General features: G+C 48.0%; 1 protein-coding gene across 3 annotated transcripts in view; it reads right to left on the bottom strand.

Annotated features, from left to right (window-relative positions):
• PIWIL4 (piwi like RNA-mediated gene silencing 4) overlaps positions 1-24460 on the bottom strand; it is a 379756-nt gene that overhangs the window by 231448 nt on the left and 123848 nt on the right. For all 3 annotated transcript variants that reach the window (XM_029602363.1, XM_029602364.1, XM_029602365.1), the window contains exon 10: positions 17876-18002. In XM_029602363.1, coding sequence (XP_029458223.1) covers positions 17876-18002 — 127 coding nt within the window. The remainder of the gene's footprint in view (positions 1-17875; positions 18003-24460) is intronic.

Here is a 24460-nt window from a genome sequence, read left to right as displayed (position 1 = left end):
TGCTCATCTACCCAAAGTGGTAGAAAACCAAAGAGAAAAATTCTTAATCTGAGCAGACTGGATGGGCCACAGTCTTTATCTGCCATCAATTGCTATGTTACACTGCAGTTCATTTGAACCAGGAACACGAAGATGAGGCACTGGAACAAGAGCAGGAAGCAGAACCAAGAACAAAGAGGCAATCAGCTACTCCGAGGAGTTTGACCTATTGCTGAGGCATCTGAGGCAAGGCAGAGTATATAGGGAAGGCCTGGGATGTCATCCATGGGCACTGCGGTGAATTTCCCGCCATGGGCCCTTTAAATGCACCTGAGCCGTGCGTACGTGGGCCTAGGGACGACCTGCTCAGCTGAGCAGCGTTCCTAGTGCGGCACATCAGGCCTGCACAGCGGATGGCCGCATCTTTGTCCAGATCTAGCCATGGCATTGGTGGGCCCCCTCTGACCCGGGATTGGAGGAAAGAGCTGCTGGTCGCGGGACGGACACATGACCAGCCAAATGCAACGAGTACAATATAGGAACTATTCCTTCTATTAAAGATAGGAAAATTATGTTCTTACCTGATAATTTTCGTTCCTGTAGTACCAAGGATCAGTCCAGACTGCTGGGTTATGCCTCCCGTCCAGCAGATGGAGTCAGAGAGAAACTGAAAAGGCACCACTCATATACCCTGGTGCGCCCCCTGCGATCCTTCAGTATAATCCATAACAAAGCAGTATGAATTTAGGACAATGGCAAACTCTGTGACTAGATCAAGATAAATATGAACATGTGGAAAACGAGGAAACCAGGCAAAAGCCATGAAACATAACCATATGAAAAATAGAACAAGTGCTCGGAAAAAACAATGGAATCTGAAAAGGAAACACGACAGACGCGGGACTCTGCACTGACATGGGCGGGCGTCTGGACTGATCCTTGGTACTACAGGAACGAAAATTATCAGGTAAGAACATATTTTTCCTTTCCCTGTACGTACCAGGATCAGTCCAGACTGCTGGGAAGTACCCAAGCTGCCCTAAACGGGGTGGGATCCTGACAGTCCCGCACGAAGCACACCACTGCCAAACGAGTCTACCGGCGGAGCGCGGACGTCCAATCGGTAATGTCTAGCAAAAGTGTGCAACGACTTCCAAGTAGCCGCCCGGCAAATTTCCTGAGAGGAAATAAAACCACTCTCAGCCCAAGACGCCGCTTGGGAACGCAGAGAATGAGCCTTAAGACCGTCCGGAATGGCGCGACCTTGAGAAATGTAAGTAGAAACAATCGCCTCCTTCAACCAGCGGGCTATAGTAGCCTTGGAAGCTTTATTGCCTTTCTTTGGACCATTCCACAAGACAAAAAGATGATCAGACAACCGAAAAGGGTTGGTAATGTCCAGGTACCGTAAGAGTGTCCTTCGAACATCCAACCTGCGAAGCTCCGGGTGCCGAGACACCTCAGCACCATCCACCGCAAAGGCCGGTAGGTCCACAGTCTGGTTGACGTGAAAGGCGGAAACTACCTTAGGCAAAAAGGAAGGAACGGTACGCAGAGAAACCCCCGAGTCAGAAATACGGAGAAAAGGTTCTCTACAGGATAACGCCTGAAGTTCAGAGATTCTGCGAGCAGAACAAATAGCGACGAGAAAAACTGTTTTGAGAGTGAGATCTTTGAGAGTAGCCCTTCGTAGCGGTTCAAACGGAGAAGTACATAGACCCCGGAGAACCAAATTTAAACTCCAAGAAGGACAGATAGGGCGTACCGGAGGTCGCAAATGTTTAACTCCTTTTAAAAATCGTGCAACGTCCGGGTGCATGGCAATGGAAAGTCCGTCAAGTTTACCGCGGTAACAGCCTAAGGCTGCCACCTGCACACGAAGAGAATTATAGGACAAACCTTTCTTTAGACCTTCTTGCAAAAAAGCCAGAATATGAGAGACCGTAGCCTGCCGTGACGACACTTTCAAACCCTGGCACCAAGAGTCAAAAACTTTCCATACCCTGACATAAGCAACCGAGGTAGAGGGCTTCCGAGCCTGTAGAAGAGTAGTAATGACCGACTCAGAATATCCCCTCTTTCTCAATTGCCGCCTCTCATAAGCCAAGCCGCTAGACAAAAGCAATCGGCCTGGTCGAAAAATACTGGACCCTGCCGTAGGAGACGAGGCAGATGACCGAGACGCAAGGGGCCGTCCACCGCTAGGTTGATGAGGTCGGCGAACCATGGCCTCCTTGGCCACTCCGGAGCTACCAGAACGACGGGTCCTGCGTGGGATTCGATCCGACGCAATATTTTTCCCACCAATGGCCACGGTGGAAACACGTACAGAAGAACTTGCGCGGGCCAGGGAAGAACTAGCGCGTCCACGCCTTCTGACCCGTGTTCCCTTCTGCGACTGAAGAAGCGAACAGCCTTGGCATTCGAACGAGTCGCCATGAGGTCCAACCGGGGGGTCCCCCACCGGTGACAGATGAGTCTGAGTGCCTCGGGAGATAGTTCCCATTCTCCCGGATCTAATCGCTGCCGGCTGAGATAGTCTGCTTGAATGTTGTCGACTCCGGCGATGTGCGACGCAGCAATCCGAGACAGGTGCTCCTCTGCCCAATCCATCAGTTGGCTGGCTTCGGTTGCTACCGGAAGACTCCTTGTACCGCCTTGCCGATTTATATACGCCACCGTGGTTGCATTGTCGGACAAAACCCGAACCGCTCTGTTCCGAATCAAAGGCAGGAAGTGCTGTAACGCTAGGCGAACCGCCCTGGTTTCCAAACGATTGATAGACCACTTGGCCTGAGCAAGCGTCCAACGTCCCTGAGCGGATTGAGACTGACAGACTGCTCCCCACCCCGTCAGACTGGCATCGGTCGTGACAATGATCCATTGGGGTGGTTCCAAATCGATGCCTTGGAGCAAGTGGACCGGATCCAACCACCATTGCAGACTGGTCCTTGCTGGGTGTAGGAGTGGCAAAGATATCTGAAACTCCTCTGATTTGGGATCCCAACGCGACAGAAGCGCCCTCTGTAGCGGCCGCATATGCGCAAAAGACCACGGAACCAAATCCAGGGTGGACGCCATATAACCAAGAACCTGTAAATAATCCCATACCACTAGCAAGGGAAAGGCTAGGAGACGACGAACGTGCGCCATCAGACGCTCCATCCTTGCCTGCGGCAGGAAAACTTTTCCCACTCTTGTATCGAACGAGGCGCCCAGAAATTCCAAACTCTGGGAGGGAATCAGTTGGCTCTTGGGATAATTGACTACCCAACCCAAAGAGTGTAGTCGGTGGAGTACTGTCTGAATTGCGACCTCGCAGAGACGACGCGATTTTGCCCGAATGAGCCAGTCGTCCAAATACGGGTGGACCAATACTCCGTCCCTCCGGAGGCTCGCTGCCACCACCACCATTACCTTGGTGAATACTCTCGGAGCGGTCGCCAGTCCGAACGGAAGGGCACAGAACTGGAAATGAGATCCCAGGACCATAAAGCGGAGAAATCGTTGATGGAACTCTTGTATTCCTATGTGCAAGTAAGCCTCTGTGAGATCTAAGGAAGCCAAATACTCTCCTTTGTGGACCGCAGCGATGACTGAGCGCAGGGTTTCCATCCGAAACCGCGGAATGCGCAATGCCTTGTTGACCCGCTTGAGATCCAGAATAGGGCGGAATGTGCCCTCCTTTTTGGGAACGATGAAATAGATGGAATAACGGCCTGTGCGTTGTTCGGCGGGCGGTACTGGCACTATGGCTCCCATCGCCTGCAACCGCTGCAGAGTTTGAGCAATCCGCTGTTGTTTTACCAGAGAACCGCTGGGAGAGATAAGGAACAAATCGCGCAGGGGCCGTGCAAAATCTAAGGCGTATCCGTGAGTTATAATGTCGAGGACCCATTGGTCGGTGGTAATTGCGGCCCATTCCTCCCGAAAGTAAGAGAGTCGTCCTCCGACCTCCGGGACGGAGGAATGGACCTGCGTCCCTTCATTGAGCCGCCTTAGAGGTGGCGAAGGTATGAGACGCCCCTGCGTGGGCTGGCCTTCTACCACGAAAGGAAGGAGTCCATGCTTGGGAACGCATAGACGGCTGTCTTGAAGCGTAAGAGGAACCCCTCCCCGATCGAAAACGGCGCTGCCCGCGAAATCGCCCGCGAAAGTTACCCGAAGTACGAAAAAATCTCGGCTTGTCCTCTGGCAACTTGAACACCTTATTCTCCCCCAAAGATCGAATAAGGTCTTCTAACTCGGTGCCAAATAATAGTTTGCCCCGAAAAGGAAAGGAACCGAGTTGGGCCTTGGAGGAAGAGTCTGCTGCCCAGTGACGCAGCCAGAGTAACCGCCGTGCGGACACTGCTGAAGACATAGACCGTGCCGAAGTGCGGAGGAGATCATAGAAGGCATCCGCGGCGTAAGCCACCGCGGATTCTATGCGGTTTGCTTGCTCAGCTTCCCCCGGAGGCAGATCCTGAGATGTCAACATCTGTTGTACCCAGCGAAGGGTAGCCCTTTGTACCATACAACTGCAAACGGCCGCCCGTACTCCCAATGCTGAAACCTCAAAGATTCGCTTAAGCAACATCTCCAACTTCCGATCTTGAAGATCCTTAAGGGCCGTACCCCCAGTTACGGGGATGGTGGTATGTATTGCCATGGGAGTGACCGCCGAATCCACCTTTGGCACCCTAAGGAGCTCCAAAGAATCAGCAGGGAGTGGGTAAAGCTTATCCATAGCGCGGCTGACTCAGAGTAGCCTCCGGATTATCCCATTCCTTGGATAAAAGCTGAAACAGTTTATTGTGAAAAGGAAAAGCATGTGAGGGTGTGCAAGCCCGTCTAACTCAAAATCCCCTGGCTGGGAATTCGTTTCAATCTGGGGTACCGGAATTCTTAGTTCTTGAAGAACATGAATGATCAAGAGATCTAATTCTTCTTTATGAAATAACCGAAGAATGAGAGGATCGTCCCCTTCAACTGGGTCAGCTGGGTCCGTACCCCCCACCTCCGTACCAGAATCTGGAACGGGTGGGTCCGGTGAAATAGGGTCCGGAGCTATATGCCGTAAAGGTTTAGGAGGAGGAGGAGGAGGAGGAGGGTCTGGATTTGGATCCCCTCCCAAGTTAGTAGAAATTTTGCCACATTTATCTGGAGCAGGAGCACCCTGCTCCCATTCAGCTTCGGCCTCCATATAGGCCTTATGGAGCAAAAGAACAAATTGTGAGGTAAATGGATGAGGTCTTTTTAAAGAACCTCCCTTGGCTCCCATAGGTGGCAAATCTAGAAGCCCCGATAAACCGCGGGGTCTGTGGGGGCTAAGGTCCGGTGGGGACAGCGGTGGGAGGTCCTCTCCCTCCTCCGACGAAATGGCATCGCAATCAGGCACTTCTAAAATGGCCGCCGAATTTTCCCTCATACCGGCAGCGAGGACTGCCGCGTTTTGCCCGACGCTGCCCGAGCCCCAAGTCGCGGTGAGGGAGAGCTCCCGGCCACGGCTGGCCCCCGCGAGGAGCCCTCACCCCCGGGAAGGCACCGGGAGCAAAGGCCCTCGCGGGAGAGCCGGCGGCCCGACTCCCCACATGCAGTACAAACTGACCCTCTGGGCATTTTTTTTTTTTTTTAAGAAGAAAAAATGGTGCGAAAAGGGGCCGGGTGACAAGCCACCCCTTCCGGAGACCACAGTGAGTAAGGCAGGCAGAGTAAAAATAAATTACCTCGTTTTTTTGTTTTTTTTTAAACATGTATAGCGCTGCTACCGGCAGCTATGAAAAACCTCACAATTCAATTATACAATGGAGCCTGCAGAGGGTGTAGCATACCCATCTGACTAACTTCTCCGAGGAATTAAACTTCTCAGGAGGCGGAGAGGGAGAGTGACCGGCCCACCGATTAATTCTCCCCTCCTCTCACTGGGCAGGGCAGAGAGAAACTCCGGGAAAAGGCTGTAGGGCAGTGCCCTGCCTTGCCTGCTACTGCTCCTATTAACAGTGTTAAACTAGGCCTGTAATTAAATTGATCCAGTCACAGGATTCCTCAGAAAATAACAGTGTTAAACTAGGCCTGTAATTAAATTGATCCAGTCACAGGATTCCTCAGAAAATCGTAAGTCAAACCTGATAGGGAAAACCCCCTCCCAATTTACAGGAGATCAGGACCGCAGGTTATGCTCTCTCATCTGCTGGAGTCAGAGATATACTGAAGGATCGCAGGGGGCGCACCAGGGTATATGAGTGGTGCCTTTTCAGTTTCTCTCTGACTCCATCTGCTGGACGGGAGGCATAACCCAGCAGTCTGGACTGATCCTGGTACGTACAGGGAACTGTTAATTATTTCTTTTTTTATTTATTTATTAATGTCATCAATTCAAGCAAGACAATATCTTACTTCAGAAAATCAAATGACTTATCGAAGAAAAGAAAATGAAACAATTTACAAAGCAATTAATCCTATTAATAATAATAAATCATTTTCAAAGAAAAAAAACAAATAAAGAAGGGGGGCAGAATTAAGGGAGAAAGACTGGAATTAAATATACAAGGAAATATGCTTAATATGCAAGAATACTGACAAACACCAGGAGAAGAGACCACATAACCCCAATCCTAAAAAAACCTACACTGGCTGCCAATTCATTTCAGAATCATCTACAAGTCCATTACCATTATATATAAAGCCATCCATCACCATGCTCCACTTGACCTACAAATCCCGCTCTGCCAACATAACTCCACAAGACCCACCAGAGAAGCATACAGAGGATCTCTCCAGGTACCTCATACCAAAACCACTAGACATATAACCTTAAGACAACGGGCCCTCTCTACAGCTGGACCACCACTATGGAATTCCATCCTCCTTGATCTCCAACAGGAGCCTTGCCTCCCAACCTTCCGAAAAAGACTTAAGACTTAGCTGTTTAAACAAGCATTTCCGGATTCCAACTAATTTTCACCCCATCAACATCGATAATGCAGCCATTTCAGTTCATTGTAAATAACTCTCTCTGATGTTTTTTCTACCTATAGTATTTCTCTCTTCTCCCAGTTTGATCATCCTTGTTCATTGTAACTGCTTTCTTTCTTCACACAAGTTCCAGTTTTAAGTTTATTATGCACCCCCCTGTTTAACTGTAAACCAGCATGATGTGATTGTATCATGAATGCCAGTATATAAAAACCTTAAAAAATAAATAAATAAATAAAGTGAGAAAAAAAGACTACACAATTTCTTGGATCTAGGTTAACCCGGTTTCTCCAGGAGAAAAAGGCACTATACTCCTTCAGTTAACAAAGATTTTGAGCTGATCTGGAAAAAGGAAAACAAAACGTTCGTTCGAAGAACGAATTATACATTTACAAGGATACCTTAGAACAAAAGAAAAACCCAGTGAAGTGATCCAGGGCCGGAGAGCAAGGAAATTACTTCTTTGTTCTTGGGTAACACGGGCAAAATCCGGAAAAATTGGAATATTCTGCCCATAAAAGAGAAGCAATATATTTTTAAAATATCTCATCACCTCACTCAACTCCTTTTCAGAAATAAAAGAAACAGAGTTGCGCATTCGTAGACTTCTGTAGTGGAATCTTCCAGAAACTGTATTAAATCTGTAATGACATAAGAACATGCCATACATGCCATACTGGGTCAGACTGTTTCCAACAGTGGCCAATCCAGGCCATAAGAACCTGGCAAGTACCCAAAAACTAAGTCTATACCATGTTACCACTGCTAGTAATAGCAGTGGTTATTATCTAATAGCAGGTAATGGACTTCTCCTCCAAGAACTTATCCAATCCTTTTTTAAACAGCTATACTAACTGCACTAACCACATCTTCTGGCAACAAATTCCAGAGTTTAATTGTGCGTTGAGTAAAAAAGAACTTTCTCCGATTAGTTTTAAATGTGCCACATGCTAACTTCATGGAGTGCCCCCTAGTCTTTCTATTATCCGAAAGAGTAAAAAACCGATTCACATCTACCCGTTCTAAACCTCTCATGATTTTAAACACCTCTATCACATCCCCCCTCAGCCGTCTCTTCTCTAAGCTGAAAAGTCCTAACCTCTTTAGTCTTTCCTCATAGGGGAACTGTTCCATTCCCTTTATCATTTTGGTCGCCCTTCTCTGTACCTTCTCCATCGCAATTATATCTTTTTTGAGATGCGGCGACCAGAAATGTACACAGTATTCAAGGTGCGGTCTCACCATGGAGCGATACAGAGGCATTATGACATTTTCCGTTTATTCATCATTCCCTTTCTAATAATTCCCAACATTCTGTTTGCTTTTTTGACTGCCGCAGCACACTGAACTGACGATTTCAGTGTGTTAACCACTATGACGCCTAGATTTCTTTCTTGGGTAGTAGCACCTAATATGGAACCTAACATTGTGTAACTATAGCATGGGTTATTTTTCCCTATATGCATCACCTTGCACTTGTCCACATTAAATTTCATCTGCCATTTTGATGCCCAATTTTCCAGCCTCAAAAGGTCTTCCTGCAATTTATCACAATCTGCTTGTGGGAAGGACTTTGATGGACTGGTTACAATCTTTCAGTCGCTTTTGTTGCTTACAGATTAGTTTGATTCTGGGGTGGCCCCACTCCCCCGACTGTGGCAAATCAGGACATTGATCTTGTAATACTCTTCTTTTATTCACATCTGATAAGAAAAATGATTTATTAATAGAAGGTATTTTCCCTTCCTCAAACTGCAATATTTCTAAGAAATATTTCTTAAGAGTTCAGTAGAAGTTTTCACCTACTACCTTGGAAAAATTCAAAAATCGGAGATTCAAATGCCGGATGTGGTTCTCTAAAAATTCCAACCTTCTAGAGCAAATATTTAAGTCTTTAATCAATTTGGCATTACAGGATTGAGTTTCAGAGGTAACAGAATCCAAAGACTTTATCTGTGTTTGTAAGTTCCTATATTTCTCTTCCCACTTCCCCTCCACAGTGTCCACTTTTGTATCCAGGTCCTTTATCTTGCCTGACAGGCTTGCAAATAGCAGCCAAACCCAGGTCCCATAGGGTTTCAAGGGTTTCAACTGCTGGCTTGGGAGGGCAATGAAATGTCTCACCTGAAATGCCATAGCTGACCTGTTCAGGAACACTTCTTGCCAGCTCCGTAGAGGTTCCATGCAACACTTCAGTCTCAACCGGGGAAGAGGTGGCAGGACATACAGCCACCTCAGAGATGTCCAAAGCTGCAGGGAGAGTCGAGGAAGGCAGAAAGGCCTGCGTCCAGAATCCACACTGACCCCCCTGCAGGCGTGTGGGTCGCATTATTGCCCTGCGCCACGGTCGGAAGTGGAGCGTCGGCAGTCATTGACACCAGCGAGAGCCGTAGATCCGGGGGTCTAAGTGTGACTTCTCCAAGCGATACCGGTTATCGCAGCGGGGTATAGCAAATGTTGCTTACCTGATGTAACAGGTGTTCTCACAGGACAGCAGGATGTTAGTCCTCACAAATGGGTGACATCGAGGATGGAGCCCACCACGGAAAACTTCTGTCAAAGTTTAAACAGAACTTTGACTGGCCCCTACTGGGCATGCCCAGCAAGGCACTGACCCTGCAGCCAGCAGGGGTCTCCCTTCAGTCTGATTTTCAAAGCTACAGGCAGTGCCTAGAAAGTAAAAATAAAACGAACCCAACACCGCGGGGAGGCGGGCGGGTTTCGTGAGGACTAACATCCTGCTGTCCTGTGAGAACACCTGTTACATCAGGTAAGCAACATTTGCTTTCTCACAGGACAAGCAGGATGGTTGTCCTCACAAATGGGTGAGTACCGAGCTGAGGATGTCCCGACCTGCACCAAATGTACCCAACGGTGTGCAGCAGGCACAACAACTGAGGAGAAATTTGGGAAAGGGCATCCGCACCCTACCGGGTAGGTGGAAGGGTGTTGGTACATCAGGTTGGAAAAAGGTTACGCAAGACAGACTGGCCGAAGATGGAGTCCTGTCTTCCAGCCTTGTCCAAACAATAATGGGCTGCAAAAGTATGGAGAGAACTCCAGGTTGCAGCTTTGCAGATGTCAGGAAGCGGCACCGATCGAAGGTGTGCCACTGACATCGCCATGGCCCTCACAGAGTGTGCTTTAACACGGTCTTGAAAAGGAATGCCAGCTTGCTCATAGCAAAAAGAAATGCAGTCCGCCAACCAGGAAGAAAGAGCCTGCTTACCCACAGGTTGTCCCAACTTATTAGGATGGAAAGAGACGAATAATTGAGTGCTCTTCCTGTGGGAAACTGTACGGTCTAGGTAAAAAGCTAGAGCCCGTTTACAGTCTAGGGTATGCAGGGTCTGCTCTCCAGAGTTTGAGTGGGGCCTGGGAAAAAAGATAGGTAGTACGATAGATTGATTGATATGAAACTCCGAAACTACCTTAGGTAAAAATTTAGGGTGAGTGCGGAGTACCGCCCGGTCCTGCAGGAGCTTAGTGTAAGGCGGATAGGTAACTAGGGCCTGTAATTCACTAACCCTGCGAGCTGAAGTAACAGCCAAAAGGAATAACACTTTCCAAGTGAGATATTTCAAGTCACAGGAGTGCAGAGGTTCGAAAGGAGGTTTCATTAGACGACCAAGAACCAGGTTAAGGTCCCAGGATGGGGCCGGAGGACGCAAGGGTGGCTTTAGATGGAGTAAGCCCTTAAGAAAGCGTGTTACTAGGGGTTGCACTGAAATAGGATTACCCCCAATACCCTTATGGAAGGCGGCTACCGCACTGACATGCATTCTGATAGAAGAGGTTTTAAGACCTGATTCAGAGAGATGCCATAAATAGTCCAAGAATTTGGAGATTGGACAGGAAAGGGGATCAAGGGACTGAGAAGTGCACCATGATGTGTACCTTTTCCATTTGTATGAGTAAGACTTTCTTGTGGAAGGCTTTCGTGAAGCTATCAGGACCCGAGAAACGGAATCTGAAAGGTTAAATGGTTGAAGGACTAACCTTTCAACATCCATGCCGTCAGGGACAAGGCTTGGAGGTTGGGATGGAGGAGGCATCCGTCGTTTTGAGTGAGCAGATGCGGGTCCTTTCCCAGAGGAATGTGCCTGCGGATGGAGAGATCCTGGAGTATTGGAAACCATACTTGGCGTGGCCAGTAAGGTGCTATCAGGATCATGGTTCCTCCGTCCTGGCGTAGCTTCACGAGAGTCTTTGACACAAGAGGGAGTGGAGGGAATGCATAGAGCAGACCGGTTGTCCACTTGAGGGAGAATGCATCCCTCGGCCGAGAGTGCTGGCTCCGAATGAGAGAGCAGTAATCGTCCACTTTGTGGTTCTGAGGGGACGCAAAGAGGTCTATGCGGGGAGAACCCCACTTGTGAAACAGAGAGGTCGCTACCAGAGGATCGAGTGACCACTCATGTGGGTGGAAGACACGGCTCAGCTGGTCTGCCAATACATTGTCTACTCCCGGCAGGTAAGTGGCCCTGAGGTACATGGAGTGGGAGAGGGCTTCCGCCCAGATCTGCGCAGCTTCCTGACACAGAAGGAAGGAGCCTGTGCCTCCCTGCTTGTTTATGTACCACATGGCCACTTGGTTGTCCGTCTGGATTAAGATTATCTGATGAAAGAGATGATCTTTGAAAGTGCGGAGCGCATAGCGGATTGCTCGAAGTTCCAGGAAATTGATCTGGTGTTCGGCTTCCTCTTTGGACCATAACCCTTGGGTTTGAAAGTCGTCCACATGGGCTCCCCAACCGATGTGAGAAGCGTCGGTGGTTAGGATTACTTGCGGATCCGGTGGAAGAAAAGGTAAGCCCTGAAGGAGGTTGACCTGAGTCGTCCACCAGGTTAAGGATAGGCGCAGCGCTTGTGTGACTGTGACTATGGAGGACAGAGGCTGAAAAGCTTGAATCCATTGGTGTCGTAGAGTCCATTGTGTTACTCTCATGGCTAGTCGGGTCATGGGAGTGACTTGAACCGAGGATGCCATGTGTCCTAGGAGAATGAGGAACTGGCGAGCCGTGGCAGTGTTCTGAGACTGGAGCTGGCGAGCCAGGGACATTAGGGTGTGGACCCTCTGAAGAGGAAGGTAAGCCTTTGCCTGTAAGGTGTCCAAGTCTGCTCCAATGAAGAATAAGGTTTGAGACGGGACTAAGCAAGATTTCTCGTAATTGACAAGAAACCCTAAGGAAAGGAGTGTTTGAATTGTCAATTTTAGGGAGGATTGAGCTATCTGTTGGGTGGAGGCCCTGATTAGCCAATCGTCCAGGTAGGGGTAGACGTGGACACCTTCCTTCCTTAAGAATGCTGCTACCACTACGAGACATTTGGTAAAGACTCGTGGGGCAGAAGCCAGACCGAAAGGTAGGACACGGTATTGATAATGGTCGTGGCCTACGAGAAACCGCAGATATTTGCGATGGGATTGTGTGATCGCAATGTGGGTATAAGCGTCCTTGAGGTCGAGAGAGCACAGCCAATCCCCTCTTTGTAGCAGAGGGAGCAGCGCGCCTAGGGTTACCATTTTGAACTTCTCTTTTTGAAGGTATTTGTTGAGGGCTCGAAGGTCCAAAATGGGACGTAGTCCCCCTGATTTCTTTGGTATTAGGAAGTATCTGGAATAGAATCCCTTGCCTCGTTGAGAGGGAGGAACGGGTTCTATAGCATTTGATTGCAGAAGAAGAGACACTTCCTGTTGTAATTGAGCCAAATGGGTGGATAGACTCCACGCTTGAAGAGGCGGGGAGTCTGCCGGAAGAGTTATGAAGTTGAGGTGGTAACCCTGTGCGATAATTGTTAGCACCCACTGATCTGAGGTGATCTGCAACCAAGGTTGTAGAAAATGGTACAGTCGACCTCCTACAGGAATGTCTGGAAGAGGGGTTTGGCATGTGTTCCCTACAGGGGAGTCAAAGGCCAACCGCAGGCCCAGGAGGAGGGGCTACAGTAGGCCTTTGTTTCCTAGGCTGACGCGGCTGAGGCCTAGTAGAGGATCGAGCTGGACGAGGCCTGGCCGATGGAGGGTAGTAACGGCGTGGCCGAAAGAACGACTTCTTAGAGTCCTTCTTAAGTGGTTGTTTGGAGGAAACCTCAGACGGAACAGAAGAAAGTTGTTTCAACGTCTCGTGGTGATCTTTCAATTCAGCTACTATTTGCTGAATTTGTTCTCCAAACAAATTGTCCCCTAAGCAGGGTAAATCCGCTAAACGATCCTGGACCTCTGGGCGAAGGTTGGATGACTTTAACCAAGCCCAACGTCTGGCCGAGATGGCAGTAGCTGAAACCTTTGTGGAGGCATCGAAGATGTCATAAGCCGTTCTGATCTCGTGCTTCCCCGCTTCAAACCCTTTGTTAAGAAGGGCCTGAAGCTGTGGCCGGTATTGGTCAGGTAATGTGTCAGCAAAATCTTGCATCTGTTTAAGGATGGCTCTGTTATATTGCGTCATGTAGAGTTGATATGAGGCTATGTGAGAAATCAGCATAGCTCCATGGTACACTTTCCGTCCCACACTGTCTAGGAATTTATTGTCCTTGACCGGCGGAGTGGAGGAGTGTGGCTTGAGACGCTTGGCTTTTCTTTGTGCGGACTCCACCACAACAGAGCGATGATCCAGTTGAGGCTTTTGAAAGCCTGGTGCTGACTGGACGAGGTATGTGGAGTCAGCCTTCTTGTTAACTGGTGATACAGATGAAGGAGATTCCCAGTTTTTCTTTAAGAGATCGAGAAACACCTGGTGAATGGGGATGGAAGCGATGATTTTTGGAGCGTCCAAAAATTGAAGCAGTTCCATCATCTGGTGTCTGTCATCGGTCTCAGATTGCAGCTGAAAAGGTACAATTTCGGACATCTCCTTTACAAAATTAATAAAGGAGAGATCCTCTGGAGGAGATCTTTTTCTACTCTCTGTAGGAGAAGGCGGTGATGGTAAATCTGTGTCAGAAGATGTATCATCACCCCAGGTATCATAGGGATCACTTGGGGGTTGAAGCCCCGATGGACCTGGTTGAGGATCCGAAGGCATCGAAGGAAACCTTGGAGGAACCGGTGGTACAATCGGTACTGGGAACGGCATCGAGGGTTTCGGTGCTGCCGATGGAGTCGGTGCCGGTCTTGGAACCGATGGAGTCAAAGGATAAATCGGTGGAGATATACGAGAAGACACCGATGGGACCACCCCGGAAGGGGGAATCAGGAACGGTGTTTCTCCCGCCGATGAAAATCCAGTCGGAGACGATGGCGCTGTCGGTGCTACTGGAATTATCGATGGGAGGGCATGTACAAGTGCCTCCATACGTTGTAGTAGCGGTGCCAGCGCTTCCACCAAAGGTTCGGTGGTCGGTTCCTTCCTCGGTGGCGGAGTCGGTGCCGGGGTCGATGCCGGTGGCGGTGCCGGAATCGGTGCCGGAGACGGTGCCAATGGAGGTTGGAATCTTTGCATCGCTTTCTCGATGGCCTCCTGGACCAGCCGGTCCAGTTCTGCCCGGAGACCAGGGGTAACAATACCCGGCTCGACGGGAGAGGGAGGCTGAGGCAGAGCCGGAGGGACCACCGTAACCGGTGGGATCACGGCTCCCACACCCCGAGAGGGTGAGGGTTTCCTCGATGCCTGCGAACGAGACGTGGACGGTGCCAAGTCTGAACGAGGCCTCTTAGTCGGTGGCTCGGCTTGTTCAGAGGTCGATGACTGTGGATCCTCGACAGGCCGAGACTTGTGCCGTCGATGGCGATGCTTGTCCTTCCGGTCTCCTCGCCCATCCGGGGAGGGGACAGGAGTCGACGGCCGAGAAGTCATCGATGGTGGACGGTCACCGGAGGGTTGACGATGGTGGTGCAACTTCGACGGTGCCGGTTCCGATGACGTCGATGCTATCGATGGCGTTGGGGTGGGTGCATGGAAGAGGAGCCCCATCTTCTCCATCCTGGCTTTGCGACCCTTAGGTGTCATTAGGGCACATTTGGTGCAAGTCAGGACATCATGCTCACTACCCAAACACAAAACACAAACCCTATGGGGGTCTGTGATTGACATAGTCCGGGTACAATCCGGGCATCGACGGAACCCCGTCGCCATGGCTTAAGGCCAAATTTAGTCGCGGGCTCGGTAATTGCCAACAGGCCTCGAGGGCCAAATTCGACGGTAGTCGAAGAAAAAAGGCAAAAAACTTACCGGTTTCCGCGGAGGTGACAAAAATTTGTCGAAGGGAGACCCCTGAGGGGAAAATTTTCTTCGGAAAGAAAAATACCGAATTCCTGTCAGGAACGTGGTAAGAGAGCTCCTTTCACCGCGTGGCAACTGCTGCGCGGAAAAAAGAAGACTGAAGGGAGACCCCTGCTGGCTGCAGGGTCAGTGCCTTGCTGGGCATGCCCAGTAGGGGCCAGTCAAAGTTCTGTTTAAACTTTGACAGAAGTTTTCCGTGGTGGGCTCCATCCTCGATGTCACCCATTTGTGAGGACAACCATCCTGCTTGTCCTGTGAGAAAACACCCCCTCAACTGCAACCTGTCCAGAAGCATAGCTGGTTATACATCGCTGACCGGAGGGAAGAGGGGAATCCAAGGGGCAAATTCGAACCCTTCCCTTGCACTTAGACAGCATCTGATAAAGGTAAAAAGTTGAAGATACAAGGAGCAATCATGCACGTCTGACTCACTCCGCCATCTTGCCCCCCACCTGTTAATTATTTCTAATAAAAACCCCAGAATATCATCAGAAAGACTTTTCACCAATTTTGCTGCACATGGATCCAGTCAGCAAAAAGTCAGTCTCAAATCCGCCAATAATTTTTTAAATTAAAAAAAAGTCAAAGATCTAAAGTTAACACAGTATCCTCTCCTCCCTTCCCTTCCTGTTTAAGCTCAGCTAATTTCATTTCAGCATTGTTACCTATAATTCCTTGATATGCAGATTGCAGAAATACTTACCTGATAGTTTTGTTTTCCTTAGTGTAAACAGATGGACTCAGGACCATTGGGTTATGCTCCCATCAGCAGATGGAGATGGAGATGGAGCAAGCTGACGTCACAGTATATATACTCCTGCAGTGACCCCAGCCTGCCAGTATTCTCTTCAAAAAGCAACTGTGGACAGACTAGCAAAAATCTTGATTAAAAACAGTTAACCATAACTGTACTCAACCATCAATAAACACTGAACTTGAGTAAAAACATAGGTACCCCAATCTAGGGGCTGAAGAAACACTTAACCAGTAATCCCATGGGATCCATATCCCTACAGAAGGACCATGAACAATCAAGCAGCAGCCGAGGGCAGGAAGCTGAGTCCATCTGTCTACACTAATGAAACAAAATTATCAGGTAAGTAATTTCTCCATTTCCTAGCATGTAGTCAGATGGACTCAGGACCAGTGGGATGTACCCAAGCTACTCCAGAACAGGGTGGGAGGCTGCCCTCGGTCCAGTCAACACCGCATGTGCAAAGGCTGTATCCTCCCGGGCCTGCACATCCAGACGATAAAACCAGGAAAAAATATGTTAGGAGGACCACATCACAGCATGGCACATCTCGATGGGAGAGAACAAATGAACTTCCTCCCATGACACTGCCTGAGCTATAGTGAAATGAGCCTTAACCTAAGCAGTAACAGTTCTCAGCATCCACATACGCGGCCATGATCACCTCCTTAAGCTATGGTAACCCACAAAGCAGGTTCACCCTGCTTCCTTCCACTATGAAGGACAACAGGCGATCTGACTTTTGAAAAGGTTCAGAAACTTCCAGATACCGCATGACAATTCTCCTGACATCCAAGGAAGGCAAAACTCCTCCATGTCTTTCCAAGCTTTGCACTTTTTTTTTGAAATTACTCAGCTCTTTTGTAAACCAAGAACTAATTTTAGGTCTGTTCATTTTCCTTAATTTCCTAACAGTGTTCTCATCAAAAGTCTATTCTATCTTCTGATTATATTTATGAACCAAAATTTTGCAATCATTCTCTTCAGCTAACTCCAAACATTCTAACAACTCAACATTAAAAACATCTTCATTAATTATACCACTAATTAAATAGTAGGAATGTATCTTCCTTTTACAAGTAGCTATATCCTGACAAAAAAATCTGAAACCCCCCCTCTCCAAAAAATAAAATGTAATGGTTGGATCATAGGATACTCCTAAAACCTTCCACTTTCAAATAACATTTTTCTATTAATCAAACTCTCAATATGGCCTCTTTTATGAGTAGGGAAATCCACTAATAATTGTAAACCAATATTTTTAAAAAAGAAAAAACCACTATGAAAATTGTCATCTCCTACTATCATAAGTTAAGTGCATCTTAATACAATTTGAGAAATATAGTCCAATAAGACATTCAATTTATAATGGAGACTGAAATATAGAAATGCAGTTTTAGCTTCTTGTCCTTACTTAGCACAAACTACACATGCTCAGTGTAGTTCACCCATTTGCTGTAAGTGACTTTACATGTTGGGTAAGAGACAATAACTGTCATGCATATTGTAATGAAACTACTAATGCATTTTGCAACTCAGAATCATGCCAGCCCCAAATGCTTCATCCTATGCTCATAATCACCTAATCTACCATTTTAGACCTATTGTCCAAACCCTGCTCAAGGTCTGAATCCCTGGGTTTTTTTTATTTCATAGACTTTCTGAATAGCTATTGAGTACAGCCTCATTTCTAGCTTCAAACTGTATAAATCAAATTCATGTGTACACCAGTCAACCAACTACCATACTGTGGTAGATTCTTAACTGCTTAATAATATAGGGCTGGATTTTAAAATATGTACATGCGCCTATGTGCGCATGTTATAAAATTGGGCGTACATGTGCACGCACATGTAGATCGCACGCGCTTCTTTTAAAATCTACCCCATATTTCTTTACAAGTACCTCCCCTGACTAGTAACAGTATTGCTAAACTTTTCAGGTTGACCTGTTCAATGATGCAAACCTGTTAGAAAGCATAGCTCAGGAACCAGATGGACCACACGGGCAGCGATGGTGGCTTCATCCTTCCTGTTTTTCAACTGACTTACAAGCATGGGTTGGCTTAAGTCAGTCACAATAACCTCATATTGCTGCAAAATAGAAGATTAATGAGTAAGGAAGGTTAGCATGGCATCCTTTCCTGCACAGAGTAACATAATAAGCTATGCATGCTCACCATACTGTGCAATATAAAGACTGATTATTCAAAAAGCTGAGTTTGGCAAACCAAATCATATATATTGTGATGCAGTGCAGCACTGCCAGGGGCAGGAACAGACAAGACAACATAGGACGGCAGGTAATACCAGAGCCAGACAGCAGAGGGCGCAAGGGAGAACAAGGAAAACTACAAAGCTCAGGTTCTTAGAGCCACCACCTGACCCGTGGGGAGAGCCTGAAGGCGAACAGGTGGCAGACTCAGAGAATAACGAGTCAGACACAGGTGACCCGATGGAGTTAGAGCAGGGGTCAGGAACCTTTTTGGCTGAGAGAGCCATAAACGCCACATATTTTAAAATGTAATTCCATGAGAGCCATACAATATGTTTAAAACTAAATACAAGTAAATGTGTGCATTTTATGTAAGATCACACTTTTAAAGTACAATAAGTCTCTGAAAATATTACACCAGGCCTTAAGACACCAATACATCTCCTATTAGGAAAACGGACCAAGTCAGGCTGCTATAGAGTCCTACACAGAAACTACACGCCAGCAGAAAACCTCACCTGAATCACGTGCTGTCCCTCACCTAACATAGAATAAAGAGACCAAAACGCATAACAAGAAGCATGCAGACAAAAACTGAATTGGAAACTGCAACAAGCCAGAGTCTCTGTATGCAGTGTAACAAAGGAAAAAAGAAACATCACACATCCTTATAAAACAAATCAAGAAATATAAAATCATCAGCAGTAAAACTGTACTAACAAAAAGAACATATTTCGAAACAGCTGATGAGTGGAATATCCAATAATTAAAAACTCATATAAAACATTTCCAGATACCAACAAAATATTTCAAAATAGCAGACACAAAGATCCAGTAATGAAAAATAATAAAGTAATGAAAAATAATAAGGATACAAAATTTTTTTTGCTCTGCATACCTGGGAACGTTTGATATCCAGGTGTCCTGAGATTGTTCTGAATTAGCAGGAGGTGGGGTGGTTTGCTTGGAACTTTCTCCTCTCTCAGTCACATACCAGCGCTCTCTCTCACACTGGCTCTCAATGACACACCTATACACACATGCTCTCAGTCACTCACATATACAAATGTTTTTTCTCTCTCACTTATATAGGCTCTTAATTACACATTTACACACATGCTGTCTATCTTTTCACGCTTACACACACACACAGGCTTTCAATCACATAAATACATGCTGTCTTTTTCTCTCACACACAGACTCTCATTCACATGCTTACAAACATGTCCTCTCTTTCTCTCATTTACACACAGGCTCTCAATCACATACTCACATGCTCCCTCACCTAAATCAGCTCTCAATCACACACAGACACACATGGTCTCTCTCTCTCATTTAAACACAGGCTCTCAATCACATACTCACATGCTCCATCACCTAAACCAGCTGTCAATCAGACACAGACACACATGATCTCTCTCTTACTTATACACACAGGCTCTTAATCATACATACACATGATCTCTCTCACACACAAAGGATCTCAATCATACACACATACTCTTTCAAACAAACAGGTTTTCAATTACAAACTTACACATACAGGTTCCCAATGGTAAACTTACATTCATGCTCTCTCTCTCACAGGCAGGATCTCAATCACAGACATACTCTCTTTCACATATACAGGCTCTCAATCAATCATTCACATACATGCAATCTCTCACTCACACACACAGGATCTCAAACACACATGCTTGCTCGCTCATTCACTCTCCCCCCCCCCCCCCCCCCCGGGAACTCGCGGCAGCAGCAGCCACCTCCCAACGCTAACCTCCTTCATTTTCAGCCCTCGTGGAGGCGAAGGCGGAGTCCCATCGGCCGCGGTTGAAGATTTTCATTTTCCTCCGAGCCGCGCTGCAGTCTTCTTCCCGCGCAGGCACCCGATGCTCTCCACTTCCTCTTCCGGGCCGCGGGAAGAAGAGAGCACCGGCGTGCTCTCTTCTTCCCGTGGCCCGGAAGAGGAAGTGGAGAGCATCGGGTGCCTGCGCGATGACTCCAGCGCTGGCACCCGGCTGACACCCGATGACTCCCGCGCAGGCACCCGGATGACTCCAGTCGGCGTGCTCTCTTCTCCTCCCCCCCCCCGCGGCCCAGAAGAGGAAGTGGTGAGCATCGGGTGCCTGCGCGGAAGAAGAGACCACGCTAGTGTGGTCTCTTCTTCCCGCGCAGGCACCCGATGCTCTCCACTTCCTCTTCCGGGCCGCGGGGGGGAGGAGAAGAGAGCACGCCGGTGCCGCTGACTCCAGCTGTCCTGCCGCGTTCCGCCCGGGCTGACAGCATTTTAAGCCCGGGCGGCGGAGGACCGGGGAGCAGCTGGGTCAGCGGGGAACCGCGAAGTATGGCGACACTTGTCTGCGAGCCAGATGCAGCCCTCAAAAGAGCCATATCTGGCTCGCGAGCCATGGGTTCCCGACCCCTGAGTTAGAGGAAGAGGGCGTGCCTACATGGTGGCAATGGCCAGAAAAAGCCAGCTCCGGGAGGCAGGAGGAGGAGGAGTTGGAGGTAGGTTCTGGGGGAGAAGAATCCTCCAGCTCTCATAAGGATACAGAGTAGCCAGAAAGGGGAGAGGTATAACTTACACCTTAAAGGAAGTTGGGGAGAAGGGCTCTGAAGAGTCTGGTGTGTCTGGTATTTAAATATAGATGTGGGCGATTCGAAAGGCAACTCTGCACAAGCACCGGTTGTAAGGGAGCCGGAGTACTTGGGGGCAGGGTCATTTGTCCAGGTTTTGAGCCACCAAGAACTGGTGGAGGCGGGGGATGGGAAGGAGTAAATGTAATAGATCCTTCTATTGCCTTATAAAAATGCTTTGAAGAAACTGTCTCTCTGTGTTATCTTTGGGGATTGGGGGCTGTTTCACCCCCCAACTCCGTACAAGGAGAACCTGGAAGCCCAGCAAACCCAGGGCCTTCGGAGACCCGAACCCAGGGAGTTATGAGCGGCTGACGGACTCCAGGGATATCAGGAACTCACGAAAGGCCTGTCCGAGAGGCAGAGGACCGGCACCCAGGGCAGCGCTGGCGGTGAGCAGTTACAATATGTTTATTCATTTGTATGGCTTCCTAAACCAGGATTCAATTTTTAAACTCAAGTCCACAAAGGTGAAAGGTTAATAAGTACTTACAAAAGGGATATTCAACTCTGATCCTCAATAGCTGCAAACAGGTTTAGTTTACAAGGTAATGTAAATATGCAAATTAGCACCCCCTTCCCAGAAAAAGGCATAAAGTGCTTGACAAATACAGATGGCTGAATGTGTAATGATATCTTTTCAATTAAAAAAAAACTTAAAAAAAAAAAAGACTATGGACATCTCTCCAAGGCCGCTCCGAAATCGGAGCGGCCTTGGAGGGAATCCTCTAACGCCCTCCCCTCACCTTCCCCTCCCTTCCTCTACCTAACCCCCCCGCCCGGCCCTGTCTACACCCCCCCCCTTACCTTTGTTGGGGGATTTACACCTCCCGGAGGGAGGCGTAAATCCCCGCGCGCCAGCGGGCCTCCTGCGCGCCGGGCCGCGACCTGGGGGCGGGTACGGAGGGCGCGGCCATGCCCCCGGACCGCCCCGGCCGTAGCCACGCCCTCGTACCCGCCCCCAAAACGCTGCCGACACGCCCCCGAAACGCCGCGACGACCGGGCCCGCCCCCGACACGCCCCCCTCGGAGAACCCCGGGACTTACGCGAGTCCCGGGGCTCTGCGCGCGCCGGTAGGCCTATGTAAAATAGGCTTCCCGGCGCGCAGGGCCCTGCTCGCCTAAATCCGCCCGGTTTTGGGCGGATTTAGGCGAGCAGGGCTCTGAAAATCCGCCCCACAGTGTTTTCTCTGTTTTTTTTTTTTACAAATTGTAATACCATTTTCTCATTTTGCAATGGTTCTTTAGAATACAATTTTAAAATATTTTCAAAAGACAGCCCTTTACAGCGCTGATGTACACACAATGGTTTATTGAAAACATTCATAATACTGTTAGGGAAGAATAAGCTATCAGGCTGTTGCCTATAAGAATCAAAAAATTCTCCTATTCCATTTTCAGTCACACATATTGCTAACCAGTGTTCTCCAGGAAAGTCATGGGGGTGGGTATTTACTACCAAACTTGCAGGTTTCCTTTCTATTTGTACATCTGACAGCCAGTCTCTGGGTAGGAAGTCTACAAAACATTTTGAAAACATACAGGTCCTTCTTTAAAATACGAAAGATCTGTAAGGTGTTCATTAACATAGATAATCAAAAAGGATGTTCCTTCTGTGGTTAATTTCTATCACGTTGTCAAAGATGCCATACACAATCAAATTCACCGTATGGACAAAGCTTTGGCAAAATGGGTTTCAGCCCTCAAATTACCAGTTTTATAAGGAGTAGTGGTCCATACACTCCTAGTTGGGTGATATGTCAAAGGCCAGTAAGGTATAACTTTGGTAAAACTCGTGATGATCAATCAACAGAGCACTGTCTTTCAAATGTTTACCCATCGCTTGAACCAGCTGCATGTATTCTCTGACACAGCATCCATTCTCAAAATCCAGTTAGAGAGGTTTCCCGGGGACTTGCTCACCATCCACATACAGCACAGCAAAGTTAATATCGTAATGTTTAAAATTGAAGGGGTTTTTAGTGTAATTACCGCTAAAAGTGTCGTTATTCACAAACCCCAATACGATAAAGTTTGGGTAACTGTCCCAAAAACAGGTTTTCCTGGTTAGTCACATCGGTGCCAGCAGGTATGCTAAAGACTTTCAGCCCTACGCAGTTCACCACATACTTAGCATTAGATCTTAGTAGAGCTTCTGCATGCCCCAAATGCACTCCCGGGGACATTTTATTTTCACTCTCCTTACAAAGAGGGCTGCAGATAAAATAGTTTGTAGTGCTCATCAGCATCGCTGCTCATTAAACAGAATGTATCTTTGTTCCTTGTTAGCTTAATTTTCACATCTATGCCATTTATGAGCAGCTTTTCTTGAAAAAACAGATCGATATGTAAATGCCCCAGAAGCTCTACTTTATGGCTAGCTGCTGTAAAAAAAAAAAAGCTCTTTCGTTAAAATCGACATTACGAGGCCCCAAGTCTCTCACTTCGTGGTTTTTGGCTGTGTCTTTATAAAACAGACCACTTGTAAATTGTGTTTTGAGAGGTCCTTCACCATAATTGAAAAGCAGCTCTATGAGGGCTCTGTAAGGGTAGCAGTTGTTGCTCTGACTAATGAGTCTGTCTCTGAGAGTGACAACCAGTTGACTAAAACCAGAGGCTACGGGATAGTTCATGAGAGCTACTTTGGCCCCTACATCAAGATCTGCCCCATCTTCTTTCACAATTTTACAGGTCAGGTACAGAAAAGGGTTGTCTAAAAATCCAGGTAATCCTCGCCATGTTCGACGATATAAAAATCTAAAGGGGCTATTTCTGACAAGGTAGATAATAGCAGAATTTCCACATAAATACTTTTTTTCTATGCTGGTTTGTGTGGGGGCCAGCTGAAACAGATCCAATTCTGATTTCAAGCATTCTTCAGACCCCCTCATCTTCAAAAGCCATAGGGGCAGATCTTCAAACCTGCGCGCGGGTGTAGATTTGTTCGCGCGCATGTTATAAAATCTAGGGTCAGCACGCGCAAGGGGGTGCACAATTGTGCAACTTGCGCGTGCCAAGCCGCACAGGCCTCCTCTGTTCCCTCCGCCCCCCCCCCCCCCCCCCCACCTTCCCCTCCCTTCCCCTATCTAACCCGCCCCCCAGCCCTATTAAAAAAAAAAAAAAACCCTACCGTTATCGCTGAAGTTACGCCTGCCTCTGGGCAGGCGTAACTTGCGCGCACCGGCCAGCTGCCGGCGCGCCATCCCCCAGCACGGCGGCTGTTCCGGAGGCCTCGGTCCCGCCCCCGGAACGCCCCTTTTTCAGAGCCCCGGGACATGCGTGCATCCCGGGGCTTGCACGCGCCACTGAGCCTATGCAAATAGGCTTGGCGCGCACAGGGGTAGATTTTCTCGGGTTACGCATGTAGCCTTTGAAAATCTGCCCCATAGTGTTTTAGAATATATCTTGCTTCCTGGTGGAGATGTTTCTCTTCTTAGCCTTGCAGTTAGTCTTTGGAGACTTGGCGTGTTTGAGCTTCTTTGTTTAAAAGATTCAGGAGGCCTTTGTTGATTGGTTCTCTTTCAACAGCTCTAATAACCACTAATCCTGACCCCTCCTGTTCTGTATTATTGTTCATTTTATTCAGAATGGCTGTTGTGACATAGCCCATAACATCTCTGGCAATGTTTTTTGCTGCACTTTTCACATGTAGTTTAACAATCTCAAACTCCAACTCAAAAGAGGTATTGCTTTTCTAAAGAGA

This window comes from Rhinatrema bivittatum, chromosome 5 (genome assembly GCF_901001135.1).
Source record: "Rhinatrema bivittatum chromosome 5, aRhiBiv1.1, whole genome shotgun sequence".
Classification (NCBI taxonomy): Eukaryota; Metazoa; Chordata; class Amphibia; order Gymnophiona; family Rhinatrematidae; genus Rhinatrema; species Rhinatrema bivittatum.
Note: the sequence above shows the minus strand (reverse complement) of the source record. Positions and strands in the feature narration are given on the sequence as shown.